At 48.2% G+C, this 14,004-nt stretch overlaps 2 protein-coding genes across 2 annotated transcripts in view; one reads left to right on the top strand and one right to left on the bottom strand.

Moving 5' to 3' along the window:
- Positions 1–9,166, top strand: part of LOC306783547 (ras-associated and pleckstrin homology domains-containing protein 1-like) — a 42,536-nt gene extending 33,370 nt beyond the window's left edge. Inside the window, exons 11-18 of the mRNA XM_079277255.1 lie at positions 749–868; positions 1,001–1,066; positions 1,741–1,884; positions 1,979–2,089; positions 2,624–2,722; positions 2,827–2,944; positions 3,092–3,213; positions 4,516–9,166. Coding sequence (XP_079133381.1) covers positions 749–868; positions 1,001–1,066; positions 1,741–1,884; positions 1,979–2,089; positions 2,624–2,722; positions 2,827–2,944; positions 3,092–3,213; positions 4,516–6,855 — 3,120 coding nt within the window. The 3' untranslated portion in view covers positions 6,856–9,166. The remainder of the gene's footprint in view (positions 1–748; positions 869–1,000; positions 1,067–1,740; positions 1,885–1,978; positions 2,090–2,623; positions 2,723–2,826; positions 2,945–3,091; positions 3,214–4,515) is intronic.
- Positions 9,167–10,182: 1,016 nt separating this feature from the next.
- Positions 10,183–12,079, bottom strand: LOC306783546 (uncharacterized protein; the record flags this gene model as incomplete). The annotated part of the gene is made up of 9 exons (XM_079277254.1): positions 10,183–10,415; positions 10,607–10,716; positions 10,956–11,052; positions 11,165–11,245; positions 11,335–11,370; positions 11,456–11,500; positions 11,617–11,643; positions 11,732–11,797; positions 12,059–12,079. 9 exons carry the CDS (start codon positions 12,077–12,079, stop codon positions 10,224–10,226), a joined length of 675 nt encoding a protein of 224 aa, XP_079133380.1. The 3' UTR covers positions 10,183–10,223.
- Between the last annotated feature and the right edge of the window lie 1,925 nt (positions 12,080–14,004).

Here is a 14,004-nt window from a genome sequence, read left to right as displayed (position 1 = left end):
GAGAGAGAGAGAGAGAGAGAGAGAGAGAGAGAGGAGAGAGAGAGAGAGAGAGAGAGAGAGAGAGAGAGAGGAGAGAGAGAGAGAGAGAGAGAGAGAGAGAGAGAGATATGATTTTTAATCATGATGATTTTTATCATAAGGAAGAGAACAATTATTTACATTATTATAATTAGTTGTAGGCAAAGTAGTGGTAGAAGCAGCAGTATTTGGAGTTGTAATACATTTTACTATATAATGGTATTACTAGTATATCATCGAGTAAAACACATGAGTCAATGTAGAACTAACTAAGGCTTTGATTGAAGTAAAACTCAAAAGCAGTATAAATATAAGATGCTTAAAAGAACAACAATTAAAACTGGCCATATTTCTACTTGGTGCTTCTCATCTGCTTTGAAGAGCAACATCATTACTTTAGATATTATTACTTATTGATTCATGCATTGTTTTCGCATCGCCTCTTTCCTCGATTATAATTCAGAGAGGCAGAAGCCTGGAGCTCCACACCATGAATAATACAGGGAAATGTTCTTTAGCCCCAAACTTTAAGAGGCAAAAGGTTACATATGTTGATTACACAAGTTTGTGTTTTGTGCAGTAATCTTGATTTCTGCCAGAGTTCACCAGAGAACATTGTGTCCAAAACGTAAAAATGCCAGGCTGTATTTTCTGCATTCAAATTGATTCCGCTGCTTTGAGCCGACTTAACGGAAGATAAACTCGGACATCTCATTGACTCTGTGCAGAGCGGATCTTCGAGGATCATGAGAACCTGGTGGAGAACCTGCTGAACTGGACCAGAGACAGCCAGAACCGCCTGATGTTCACTGAACGCATCGAGAAGTATGCTCTGTTCAAAAACCCCCAGGTGAGATCCGTGAGCTCATAGAAACACACAGAGGGCCAAAACTAAAGCTCATTGTTCAGATAGATAATACAGATGTTTTATTTATATTACTAACCAGTGGTCTGTTATCTCTCTTCACCCCATCTGCTGCAGAACTATTTGTTGGGGCGGAAGGAGACATGTGAGATGGCTGAGAGAAACAAAGAGGCTCTGTTAGAGGTTGGTTTGTTTTCTCCTCTTCCTCAAACGCATCTTCACCCTGAAATGCTCCAGAAAGTTCACATCTCAGTTGTGATCGACCAGCGTTGATGTTCTAGAAATGGCGTTCCGAGGCATTATATGGCTACTCTCATGCTTCCACGGTGAACGAAGAGTCCAAAAACAGAGAAAAGTCTTGATGAATTGAAGTTCAACAGCAGCAAAACTGTCTCATTTATCCAGTCGTTCTTCAGTAAAACCGTATTATTTAGCACTCTTTGGACTTGGTAACACGAGGTGCAAGTATGCCTATACTCGTGGTCATTCTGCGGGTGAAGCATTCCTTTAAACCGACGTCCTTACGCATTCAATACTTGGCCTTGCGTTACCTATCGCTATCGTGTCCCCCCTACCACGACGCTCTGCAACCAAACTGTATGACATCTATAGAAATAGATGATAATGGTGTGAATGTGAGAAGAGCAGTCCTCTGTCACAGCAGTGAAGAGGTGTTTACTGTGAACAACAAATCGCTCTCACTCATTCTTCAGTTCAACTGGTGGAAATGTGGTGAACACTGAAACTAAACAAACACTGAACAAGTATCTGCTGTTTCTCTCCGTGTGTGGTGTGTGTGTGTGTGTGTGTGTGTGTGTGTGTGTGTGTGTGTGTGTGTGTGTGTGTGTTTGTGTCAGGAGTGTTTTGGCGGCAGCTCCGTGTCCGTCCCCGAGATGGAGGGAGTGTTGTGGCTGAAAGAGGACGGAAAGAAGTCGTGGAAGAAACGCTACTTTCTGCTGAGGGCTTCTGGCATCTACTATGTCCCCAAGGGAAAGGCCAAGGTGTGTGTAGTGACGAGAAGCTGAGAGTTTTCTTTTTGTCAAACAGCAACGATGTTTAGTGACCGTGAATCTGAACGTGTTTGTGTTTGCGTAGGCATCCAGAGACCTGGTGTGTTTCCTCCAGCTGGATCACGTTAACGTCTACCACGGACAGGACTACAAGAGCAAGTACAAGGCTCCTACTGACTACTGCATGGTGCTGAAGGTACAGTCACACACATGTACACATGAACAGGGGCATGATGGGGTTCATGTTTAAATCTCTACTGTGTGGTTTGTGGCACCGTAGTCTCCCGATGCCACCTAGTGGTGCAACACAGCAATGACACCTATTTCAAAGAAAGGACAAGAGACGATAACAACTAATAAAACAGTGCTTTTTGTAAGTTTATTGCATTCATACTGCAGTCGTCTGATTGTAATTTGAGATGATACGTACATTTATGTGTTTGTGACAGGAGTTGAGTCATAGCAGCAGTAGTAATCTCACAAAAGTCACGTTTCGCTTCACACCCAGGTGTAGGAGTCACGGTGACGACTGAGGAGACATTTTGCCACCATAAAGGAACATTTCAAACACTTCTGAACAAACAATTTACAAAAAGGCAGCAGGCCACAGGAGGCTATGATATTGAAAATACCAAAATGCATCAAAAAAGATGAAACCTGTGCATGAGGAGAAGTCTTTCATTAGTTCCCCCGTCGCTATATTTAAGTGTGTGTGTGTGTGTGTGTGTAGCATCCTCAGATCCAGAAGAAGTCTCAGTACATTAAGTATCTCTGCTGTGACGATGTCAGAACCCTCCAACAGTGGATCAACAGTATTCGAATCGCCAAGGTAAAAAAGCATTCCCTGCTGTGAAACGTAACATTTCGCTGCCCGTACCTCTATTTTCATGTAGTTGCACATCTGCCAACACCTGTCGTCTGTCTGTCTCTCAGTACGGGAAGCAGCTGTACATCAACTTCCAGGAGGCGATGAGGAGGACGGAGGCGGCCTATGATTGGTCCTCCCTCTCTTCTTCCTCCATCAAGTCAGGATCCAGCTCCAGCCTTCCAGGTCTGTCCATTTTTCCACTGGTTTTCCAAAAGCAGCAAAAATGAAGCACAGTCCTTTTTCAACATTTATAATATCCACAAATAGATCAAATAGAATTGGCATCAAAATGAAACCAAACTAACTTCTGCATGCGTGTCCGCACCACAGAGTCCCAGTCCAGCCAATCGGACAGCGGCGTGTCAGAGATGACGTCATCGGGCCACACCCGCTCCCAGAGCGCCGTCAGCTCCATCTTCTCCGACGCCTGGAGGAGAGGAACGCAAGGAGAGGTGCGAACACGCGCTCAAACAGCGCTCCTGTCCCGTCACTGACCTCTTTACGTTCGGACTACATTTCCCATGTTTCCCCCTCTGCTTCCCTGCCAGCGGTCAAAGGCGAAGGGACGTATGCCAGTTCCTCTTTGTGCAGGAGGAGGAGGGAGCGGAGGTTAGACAGGAAGTGATGTAAACAGGCATGTTGACGGTTTGGCTGCAGCCTTTGAAACATGAAGATGTTTGTGATGTTTGCGTCTCACTGCTGTAATGAGCACTCGTTGATGTAGCGTCGGCTGATGCTGTGACACTCGATGTCTCTGTGACGTGACTGCCTGAGTCTACATGGAGGGATCAGTCTCACTCTGCAGAATATAACAGACACATTTCAATTATTATTGTTGTTATTTATTTAAGGTGTCTTACTGAGGATATATTTGATTCATTGGATCTTGCAAGAGTTCTGATTTTCTTTTCTTTTGTTGGGCCGCTTTTGAATTTATCTGAGCGGAACTTCAAATCGATAAAAGATTTTCAGAAGATATTAATCAGTTAATAAGAAGAAAGAGAGCTGTTTTTCAACCTTCTGTGGTAAATACTATATTTACATTTACTCGTATTCACCAGCGTTAAACTGTACCAATCTAAAGAGGCCAAAAACAACAAGTAGTTATCAATCAGAAACAATAATCAGTGTGTTGTGAACGTGACTGCTGTATTGTATGTCCCTTCTTTACAAATGGCTGCAGCTCAACTGTTGATTTGTTCTAACCTCGTGGTGTGATGGAATGTCCTCCTAACCAACAAATAACATGAACATACTGACGCTGTTCAGCATATAACGTGTTTGACACATTTGTGACCAGAGTAACAGAATTAAAGAGAACTTTCATCGCAGTTTAGATCCAGTTTACGAGCTATTTAACCCAGTTTAGAACCAGATGATCAGATAAACAAGTCTTCTAAACACGGCTGCTCAGCTGATACCAGAAGAACAGGCTGGTGTTATGAGTGAAGGGCTTGACACACTGGGGGCTTGATGAATATAGGGCACGTTCTGCACAACTTGATGTCGTAGGACAGCTAAGTTTGGTGTTGTGACCTCATTCAGGGTGTGCTTGGAGTTTCAGCAGCTGTGTGTTCTCATCCTGCACTCGTTTGTTGTTTGATTACGTGCATCTTGTCTGGGATTGTTAACAATGGTAGAGTGCTTTTTGTAACCCGGTTTAATTTAGTTTCTCTTCCTCCCTCTCATCACCCCCTTCTCTCGTGTCTCTTCACCTCCTGTCTCTGTCTCCTCCTCTCCATTTCTCTCTGCAGATGATGAGGATCGACCCGATCAGTAGGCCTATCCCCGTCCAGATACTCTCCCCCCAGCCCCTGATCCGGACCAGCTACACCGACGGCCTCGTCCCATCCGACGATTCCTCCCCGTCACCGCCCTCTCCACCTCCGCCCATGGGGAATGTGGCCCATCAGACTTCGACGACCCCCTCATACATCAAGTACAGCACGCTGGCTCGCCTGCAGAGCCAGAACCAGTCCAGGACGCAGCCGGCCGGAGTCGCCCCACCACCGGCCCTTCCCAACCAGTCTGCCAAATCCAATTACAACACCCTCCCAGCTCCTTACAGCACCTCCCCTCCGCTGCCGCCGTCTCCCCCTCCTCCTCCGCCGCCCGCGACGCCGGCTCCTGGCTCCGCCATGGCCGCGCTGAAATTCGGTGCAGTAAGCCCCTCTGCGCTCCCACCGCCGCCCCCGCTGGAGGAGGACGTGCAGGAGCCCTCCTACCTCCCGCCTCCTCCACCGGAGAGCCCGGAGGCCAACGGGTTGCCTCTGCCTCCCCCTCCGGAGCTCATCTCCGACCTCTGCAATAACTTCTGCAACAGTGGCCTCCAGGAGTTCCTGTCACAGAAGTTTCCTCACATGGTGTACGACTTCAGCCAAGAGATGAGTGAGGATAATTCTCCTCTTCCACCTCCAGCCGAGCTTTCTCCTCCGGCCACCCTGCAAGTCCTCCGGCCTCTGTCCCCCAACGCGCCCCCTCCTGCTCCTCCCAAAACCTTCACTGGTGGTTTCCCCCCTCAAACCGCCCGCAAACCCTCGGGTCCTTCTTCCCTTCCAATCGCCCTGTCACCTGTGTCGCCAACTCAGCCCTTTGGCGGCCATGGGCTGGTTAAAAAGCAGCAGAGTTTCTCAACAGGACATTCCCCAAATCAGCCACCTCCCACTCTGCCGAAGCAGCACAGCCTCTCCTCCAAAAACCTCACCATCTCCCCCTCCTCTTCCTTTTCCTCCGTCTCCATCGCGGCCGCTACCTCCTCTTTGGTCAAACAGATTGTCAATCAGTTCCCAGGAAACTCTGCCCCTTCCTCTCTGCCCGCCTCCAATTCCATGGAAGGATCGAAGTTCACCGCTCCTCAGTCTCCCCCGGCGGTCAAGGCCAAACCAAAGTGGCAGCCAGGAGGCGTTGTGGCTCCGCAGTCCCCCGAGTTCCCCCCACCTCCTTCTGACAGCTCGATTGGAGAGTTCCCTCCACCCCCGTCTTCCTCCTCCTCCAAGACGGGCTCCCCCATAAAAAAGTCGCCTTCCACCTCGTCCACGGGATCCAACAAGCGTGGGCCTCCGCTGGCCCCGCAGAGAGCCTCCTCCATCCGGTGTAGCTCATCGGGCGAGACCCAGGAGGAGAGGCCAAACAAGGTGGAGAGCCTGGTCAGCAAATTTGGCCAACCTCCTCAAACGGGAACCTCGTCCAGCTCCTCGTCGGCGACTGGGTCTCCTTCGAAAGATTCCTCTGCACTTCCTGCTCCGCTTCCGAAGCCGGGGAAGCTGAACTTGGCGAACCTGCCGTTGGCCCTCCAGGGGCTGCAAACATGCCAGCACCATCCGCCCTCTGAGTTCCCATCCCCTCCTCCCCCACCTCCCCCTGCCCAGCCTCCTCACCTCGACTCATCCCCCGACTACTTCCCGCCTCCCCCCAGTGACTTTGAGCTTTTCCCTCCTCCTCCCCACCCGTCAGAGTTCCATCACCCCCCAAAGGTGGCCGTGGTGAACCCCCAGCCTCAGATGCATCCGCCTCAACAGTCGGCACCTTCCTCCTTGTCGTCGTCGTCGTCATGGAAACAAGGTTCATTGAAAAAGGGGGCCGTCCTTCCTCCGACTCTGAGCCGGCGGATTAGCAACACGACCCAGTATGACAACACGACGTCGATGCCCCTCTCGCCGCCTCCTCTGTCTCAGACCCCGCCTCCCTGCCTGTCCTCTTATTCCTCTTCCTCCTCTCCCATCCCCACCACCTCCCCGAAATCCCCGGGGCCGAGCTCCCTGACACTGAAGCCCCACTTCCTGGAAGACCTCAACCGCACCCTGAAGAGGAAGTCGGTGTCCCGCCATGGCTCGCTCACGTCTTCCCACCTCATCCCCTCCTCTAAGATGGAGCCTGTGGGCACCATGGACGACATGGCGCTGCTACCGCCTCCTCCCCCCGAGCTCCTGCAGCAGCAGGGCGTCCGAGGACACTCCCAAACTTTGTCTCGCCACCACACGCACTCCCACTCCACCAAACATGCCAACATCTCAGGCTATGCAACGCTGCGGCGAGGCCCACCTCCCGCTCCTCCAAAACGGGACCAAAGCACCAAACTGACCGGTGACTGGTAGGGAGCGAGAGCGCTGGGCGGAGCCTAAAGAACTGAACTGACGATTTAGGTCTCATGCAGAGAAGAAGTAATCAATGTCTGTCTTGACTTGTCCGTCTCTCCTCATCCTAAACCATCCACCGTTGGGTTCCGAGCAAGTAGCAAGCCATCTTTCCTACTCTTAATCTAAGATTATGATTGTTCCTATTATCCTCATTATTACTATCATTACCAATACATGTTTAACCCAATGACATGAGTAAAAAATATATATATATGTATATATATATATCTGTATACAAGCAAGCCAGAAAAATCACCTATCAAGCTTTTTTCACGACGTCTGTGCAGCTTTGCATTGAAATATACAAAAGACAAGACTTGAATGAGAACAGAGACGATGTGCTGCACAACACCTGGTACTGCATGGAGGAAGTCACGTCACGATGAAGGGAGGAGGGACCGGTGGAAGAAAGGAAGAAGAGGCGTGAAGTGGGGCCACGTGTATAGAAATGTATGTTGTGAACTGGGGGGGGGGGGGGCATTGCCATTTATTTCAAACTTTTTCTGTGTTTTTATATAAGATTATTTAATACTGGAAAGATATTATAATTATTTTAAGTTTTTAAGAAGTGTCAACAGAGCGTTTGACTGGACATGGGTCTGTATCTGAGTTACCGAACTCGTTGATATTTGGATCATTTCCTCTGATTTCATGTCTTTGTATTTGGAGCGTCGTGGCTGGTTGCTTGGTGACCCCCACAGGACATAAGACTGAATTCATAACTGCACACTGATAGGATACGTACTTGTAAATCAGATCGATAACCTGCAGGTAAGGCTGTGCTCAGATTACAGCCGTGTTTTGTTCTCACGCCTCCCCTTCTCTCTGGAAGGTCCGACGTCGTGGAGGCGATCGGGACGTGGCGTGCACATTTAGATCGACCTTGATCTCCCCGACCTCAGCTGTCCAAATAACAGATCTGCAGATTTAAACTTGTTAATAGTATCAGCGCTGTCCCTTTAAATCTGAGCTCGGCTAGTCAAACTAGCGCCACCCAGTGGGAGCATCAAACAACGTGCTCATGCCGGGAGGCCTCAGCTGCAACTGTACAGAGTTTGACAGGAGAATCCTGTAACTGCTCCAATATCCAGATGTGATTCTTTATTTCTGAGTGTTGCTGCTGTTCCTGCTGTTGTAAACAACAACATTGTTTGTTGTAGTCACTTTGAACTGCAGCCTCATCTACGGGTTAGGTATTCTAATGAGGGACAAACACAGAGCTTCTTTGAATTTTGCCTAATTTCAGCCAGATATTTGAAATCATAACCTGATTAACTGTAAGTCAATAGACGGGAAATTCATCTGCAACACGTTTTATAATAATTAAAGTTGTGTTTAAAGCAATATCTCAAATATTTATTGGTTTTCTTATGATGGTGACCTGAAATCTTTTGGGTTTTTGACTGTTTGGACAGAATTAGGATTCTAAATATAGGCACAAGCTATTCTCTGACCGTACTGACGTGAGCTGAAGTGCTTAAGGCTTTCCACACACAGAGAAAGTGAGAGCGCAGCGGGAGGTGTTGTAAGCGCTCTACAGCAGCAGCAGTGGCCCTTAGAGGAAGAGGCCGAATGGATACAATGGTCAGTACGTAATGTCAGACAGGTCTGGTTGTTGTCTTTAGCAACATGTTAGTCAGCGAATAGTCCCAACAGTATGTTCCATACATCAGATTCGATACCCAGTCGGTTCAATAGTGAGCTGGTCTGCGAGCATCCTTCCACACGTTTACAGAAAGATGTGAAAAACTGTCCCGATCAGCTGATAAAGGCTTTTTTTTCAATACATTTACTGGTCATAGGTTTGTTGATGTGCAGCTGAACGTCGGTCTGGTTTCCTGTATTTTATCTCCGTTGCAGTAATTCAAATGATCCGCATGTCCACCGGTGCAGCAGCACAGACGCCGTCTCCAGCTGTGATTTTTAACGTACAATCGTTTCTGTTTTTTGAAGTACTCTGATTTTAATTTCAATGTACAATTGTCATGGTTACAAAATTTGTTTCAATTAGTTTTATGATCAAATCTGTTTTGTGATATTGTTCGGGGGGGGGGGGGGATTCACCCGAGGGAAGTACTTCCTGTGCCCACTGCCCTGCAGGACAATAATCACTCGGTCTACATCGTGGTGTATTTCAGTGACACGCGAGCGCAACATGCAGTTTAAAACTGATCAATGTCGTGAAACATCTTGCTCAAGGGCACCCGGCAGAGCACACGGCTGCTGGGGTGTCAAACCTGCTGTTGCATTTCAAATAAAGGAGAAATGAGTCAAACCAAAGACGAGATGACAGTTTTCTTCCTCAGGTCTGGTGTGATTGATGGGATGTTCAGTCCGTCTTTAAACTGACTTTGATATCTGGTGATGTGACAGCCTGCTCTACACAATATTAAACCAACAGTCACACGAGTCAGCATGCTCCCCTCTTAGTGAACATGGAAGTATTAGCCTTCCATTTCAATTTGCTAAATCATGTTAACGAGGGAAGTTGAGTCTGATCGACTCGGCTTTCAAACTGTTGAAGTTGTTTTAATTACATCGTCTTTGTTTTGGAAATTGTAGTTACAAACGAGGCTCAGTATAATATGCTACAAAAGGGTCATAATTAATAATTATGTCATAATATAGGATGTCATAAAAAGTTATTTAAACTACTGTGACTCATGTCATACTATACTATGATGTTTTTATGAAACATGGAGATTAAATCAGAGAACTTACAGCTTCAGATATCAATGTAACTGGTAATCAGATTTGTATTTATCTTTCTGTAGCAGCTCCATTACTTCAGCAGCAGCATACTGAGAGATACGTTGAATCAAAAATGCATTCTAGAATAATTAAATCAAACTATTCAGAAGAGGAAAACTTTACAATGAAACGGTTCAAACACAGGAACAGTAGATCGGGAGTGTTTAATGGTAACGGGCTGGAACAATTCACATGCGTGTGTGAATCCCATGAGAGGAAATGCTGAAGTTAAGACTCACTGAAATATATCATTGCAATAAACAATAATACATCTTAGGAGCTGTACAGAGGAAAGCACATCCTTTATTCAACGAGTGGACTGTCAGGACCCTGATCGCTCTCACTGACATCCACATCTGGAAGCTTCCCAGTGCAACCACAGCCTGAGCTGGTTGTTGCTCGAGGGCACTTCAGCCTGTGTGGGGTCAGTGGGGTCAGTGTCCGGGGTCCTCCTGGTCCCAACAGGAAGCAGCATGGAAACAAAGGAAGAGTTAGTGAGAGAATGAAGTCATTGTGACAACTACACCGTCACGTGTACATTGCTGTGATTGGTTAACAGGACGACTCAAACCAGTTCATGGGGCGGTTCCCACCATAGCGTTACGACTTGTTGCTGGTGTGTCTAATGCGTCTCCAGCAGCAGTTACCAACACGTTGATCCACTGAGATTCAGAGTAGATGAACAGAGCTCTTCTGTCGGTCCGCAGCACCATCACATTCTCCCCCCGCAGCCTCCTCATCTCACCCTCTCCGTCTGCGATGAAGATCTGGAGACAGACGGACACGAGCGTTCACTTATTTCATTCGGAAGGAGCCAGTCAGCATGGTGGAGCACGGAGCAACAAGTCACTCACTGTGGAGCTGGGAGAGGCCATGACGAGAACAAAGTAATGATGTCAAAGACATCATTTATTCACACAAGATACTGTGTGTGTGTGTGTGTGTGTGTGACACTGACCGTCTGGACTCTGTCCCACAGCCGCTCTGGGGTTTGAACCTGTGAGCAGTTGCATTTGGCGGAGGGCCCTCTGGTTCCTGTGCCTCCCAGCAGGCCTGGTAGGACGTACACTGCAACACAAGTGGTGATGAACAACCGTTTGACAGCATGTTCATGTCACAGTCAACATCCTGCTGCTCTGACTTTCTCCTTTTAACACGAATCATCTTCCTGCTCACCAATTGATTCTAATTTCATCTTTTTCATTCTTTTAAAAGCAAAGCAGAACTGCTGGTTAGTGATCAATATCAGGGGGCAAAGGTCAACTTCCCGTACACTGCTGCATACACCTCCCTGCTGTCACACGCACCTTGTCCAGGTAGACCGGGCTCTCCAGTCAGACCGGACAGCCCCGCGGGCCCGGGGTGACCCGGCCCTCCTGCAGGGCCACGAGACCCCTTTGACCCCTGCGCACACGCGATTAGATTGTGAGTCTCCTGCCAGAGGCAGTCGTACATATATATATGAACTGTACATACATATATCGTTATTGTACATGCGTCCACTCTTTATAGCTACCAGGGTTCCTCTGCCTCCAGGCTCTCCTCTGGGTCCTTGCTCACCCCTCTGCCCTGCATCCCCCCACTGGCCTGGGTCGCCCTGGAACGCACAGAGCAGCACGTCACCGCAGCTTCACCCTCGACTCGCTTTTATTCTTTGGACTTAAGTCATGTCCGCCGGTCTTCTACCTTCTCTCCTGGCGCTGCCGCGACGCCGCGCTCGCCCTGCAGAGACACACGGACCCACTGGTACAAACCGCTTCCGTCATTCCATCAATCGTGTCACCTTTCCAGCATGTGTCCCCCTCACCTGCTCTCCCCCGGCTCCTCTGTTTCCTCTCACGCCTGTATCCCCCTGATGGAGGGATGGAGATAAGCGGCGATCACATGAGCGTTGCTCTTTAGAACAGCCGGCGGTGTTCCAAGTGCACAAAGCCAAAAGAGAAGACGAGCGGCGGAACGGTGACTCACCCTGAATCCCTTACGTCCCTTCCTGCCCTGTGAACACACACACAAGTGTTCTCAGTTCCATCGTCTCCCACGACATCGAGTCAACAGGCGCTGAATGAACGCAGCTACAGTGCACCTTTATCATGCCGGGGGTCCCTATGTCCCCATAAAGGCCCCTCCAGCCTCGGCCCCCCTTCTCCCCCTGTGGAAACATCAAAGCACAGCATATAAAGAGTCACGCTCCAATCACACCGGTATGTCAACACATTGCTTTGCTACACACTTTAAAACACAATCAACAACTCATTCTGTGAGCCTTCAACACAACACTAGAAACAGGGACTGCCGATGGGTTGACTCCTTCACTTTACATCCCGTCTGTTGTCTTTTCAGACGTGAGCGCTCTGTAGGTCAGCGTATGACAGCTGGTGGTCTGATAACACACGAGTAGTCTTTCTGTGACCTTTTCACCAGGCTGTCCCATCAGTCCTTGTGCTCCAGGTTCTGCCTCTGGACCCGTCACACCAGGTGGCCCCTAAAACGCACACACAGCAGTTTGAAACAGCGTGAGGAGCTGAATGCTTACACATGCAGGAAGGCGGGGTTAAGTGTGTGTGTGTGTGTGTGTGTGTGTGTGTGTGTGTGTGTGTGTGTGTGTGTGTGTTACACTGTACCTCAGGTCCTCTGGGTCCTCTGCAGCCCTTTAAACACAAACACCATTAATGTTTGCTGAATAGTGCTCACAATAAAAAGACCACTTTACATCACACACAGTTTATTTGATAACACATTTCGTGGTTTATGGTCCCATAACGAAGGATAATTCATAACCGAGGTGTGACATACCTTTTGCCCTTTGGCTCCTGTGATGTGTTCCGTCACGTCAACCTGAGGAGTTCAATGCAAATCAGCATGCTTCAGTGTCACGCATTCAGAATGTGTTTGTTCACATGTGAAGCCCTCATGTGGAGGATCTGAAGAGTGCAGCGCTGCTGCTTCCTGTCATAAAGGAAAGCACTGATTGAGTCGACATGCAGGGCTCAACCTGAATGCACTCTTGATACAGTAACGCGTGTGTGTGTGTGTGTGTGTGTGTGTGTGTGTGTGTGTGTGTGTGTGTGTGTGTGTGTGTGTGTCATCACCATCAGCTCTGCTTTCCGTCTGACTGTAGGAAACACAGGCGGCGGAGGTGGAGGAGGGAAGAAGACTTCACATTTAGGAGCGGACCACCTGCTGTCTCTGCTCGGTAGAAATCCTGCAGACAGTTTGGCCCTGACACTTAGGGCCCCTGGGCCTGTGCCCGGTAATCCATCCGTGGATTGATCTTGAGGTCGAGTTGCCTCTGGCTCACGTTTGTACTCACTTAAGGCAACAGCCGGCTGCAGGCCGCTGAGCAAGGCAGTCCATCCCAAAACCAGCTGAGTCAGCATCTCCTCACTTCCTGCAAGGACAGAATGGATGGAAAGGATGAAAAAATGGAAACTTTTTGAATGTGTTAATTTAGGTTCATATTGTATTTTGTCTAAATATCTGAGGGCTCGTTCATGAACCATCACTTCAACACGTTGAATCAGATTCATTCATTTCCTGTTGTGCTTGAGATTCATGTATCACACTTCTGACAATACAAACAACCACACAAGCACACAAGCAACCGTACTGGTAGAGGAGAAGCAGGTGGATTCATGCACGCTCAACAAGTGACGACCTGTTCTGTGTAATGGGGAGTTCTCTCAGACAGATGCAGACCTTGCTTTGATCAATAAGGCCCCTGAAACCTTTAACTCTTTCCTCTCAGAGTGCAGTGTCAGCTCTCTCGCAATAAACACAGATTACAAGTCACATGTTCAAGCTTTAAATCTCTTCTTCCAACAAGTAAAAGTCTGCGCTCACCAGGAGAAAATCTCACGAACTTGTTTGCATCGTTCATACTTCATGAAGTTACAGCAATAAGGCAGAAAAAGACTTTCTAGGTACCGGTACATTTCCTCATGCAAACTTATACGCTTTGAATTAGTTGATAAGCTCAAGACAGTTAACTTCTGCTGAGACATTTTCTAAATCAGCATCAACATACAAATGAACAGACTTCTTAAAGATACAATACTTGGGAAACTGCTGACCCACTCAAAAGCACCTCAGGATATTCATCCTGACATTTTATCACGATTGCCCTCTCATGACACACACACACACACACACACACTGATGCTTCTCATAGTTGAGCTATCAGAGGTTTAGAACGGCCGAGTGTCCACATGCGTTGTGATCTTACCTCGGCGTCGTCTCCTCCGGTGTGGCAGCTCTCGTCCTGCAGTGGGAGATGTCTGTTGGTGCCGCTTCTCTTCCTGGTCATCGTCCAGCAGAGCTGCAGCCCAATCTGCTACGCTTGCACGCCGAGTCCCGATT

The sequence above is a fragment of the Melanostigma gelatinosum genome (assembly GCF_949748355.1).
Source record: "Melanostigma gelatinosum genome assembly, chromosome: 10".
NCBI classification, from domain to species: Eukaryota; Metazoa; Chordata; class Actinopteri; order Perciformes; family Zoarcidae; genus Melanostigma; species Melanostigma gelatinosum.
The sequence above is the reverse complement of the archived record's forward strand: the minus strand, read 5'-3'. Positions and strand labels throughout refer to the sequence as shown.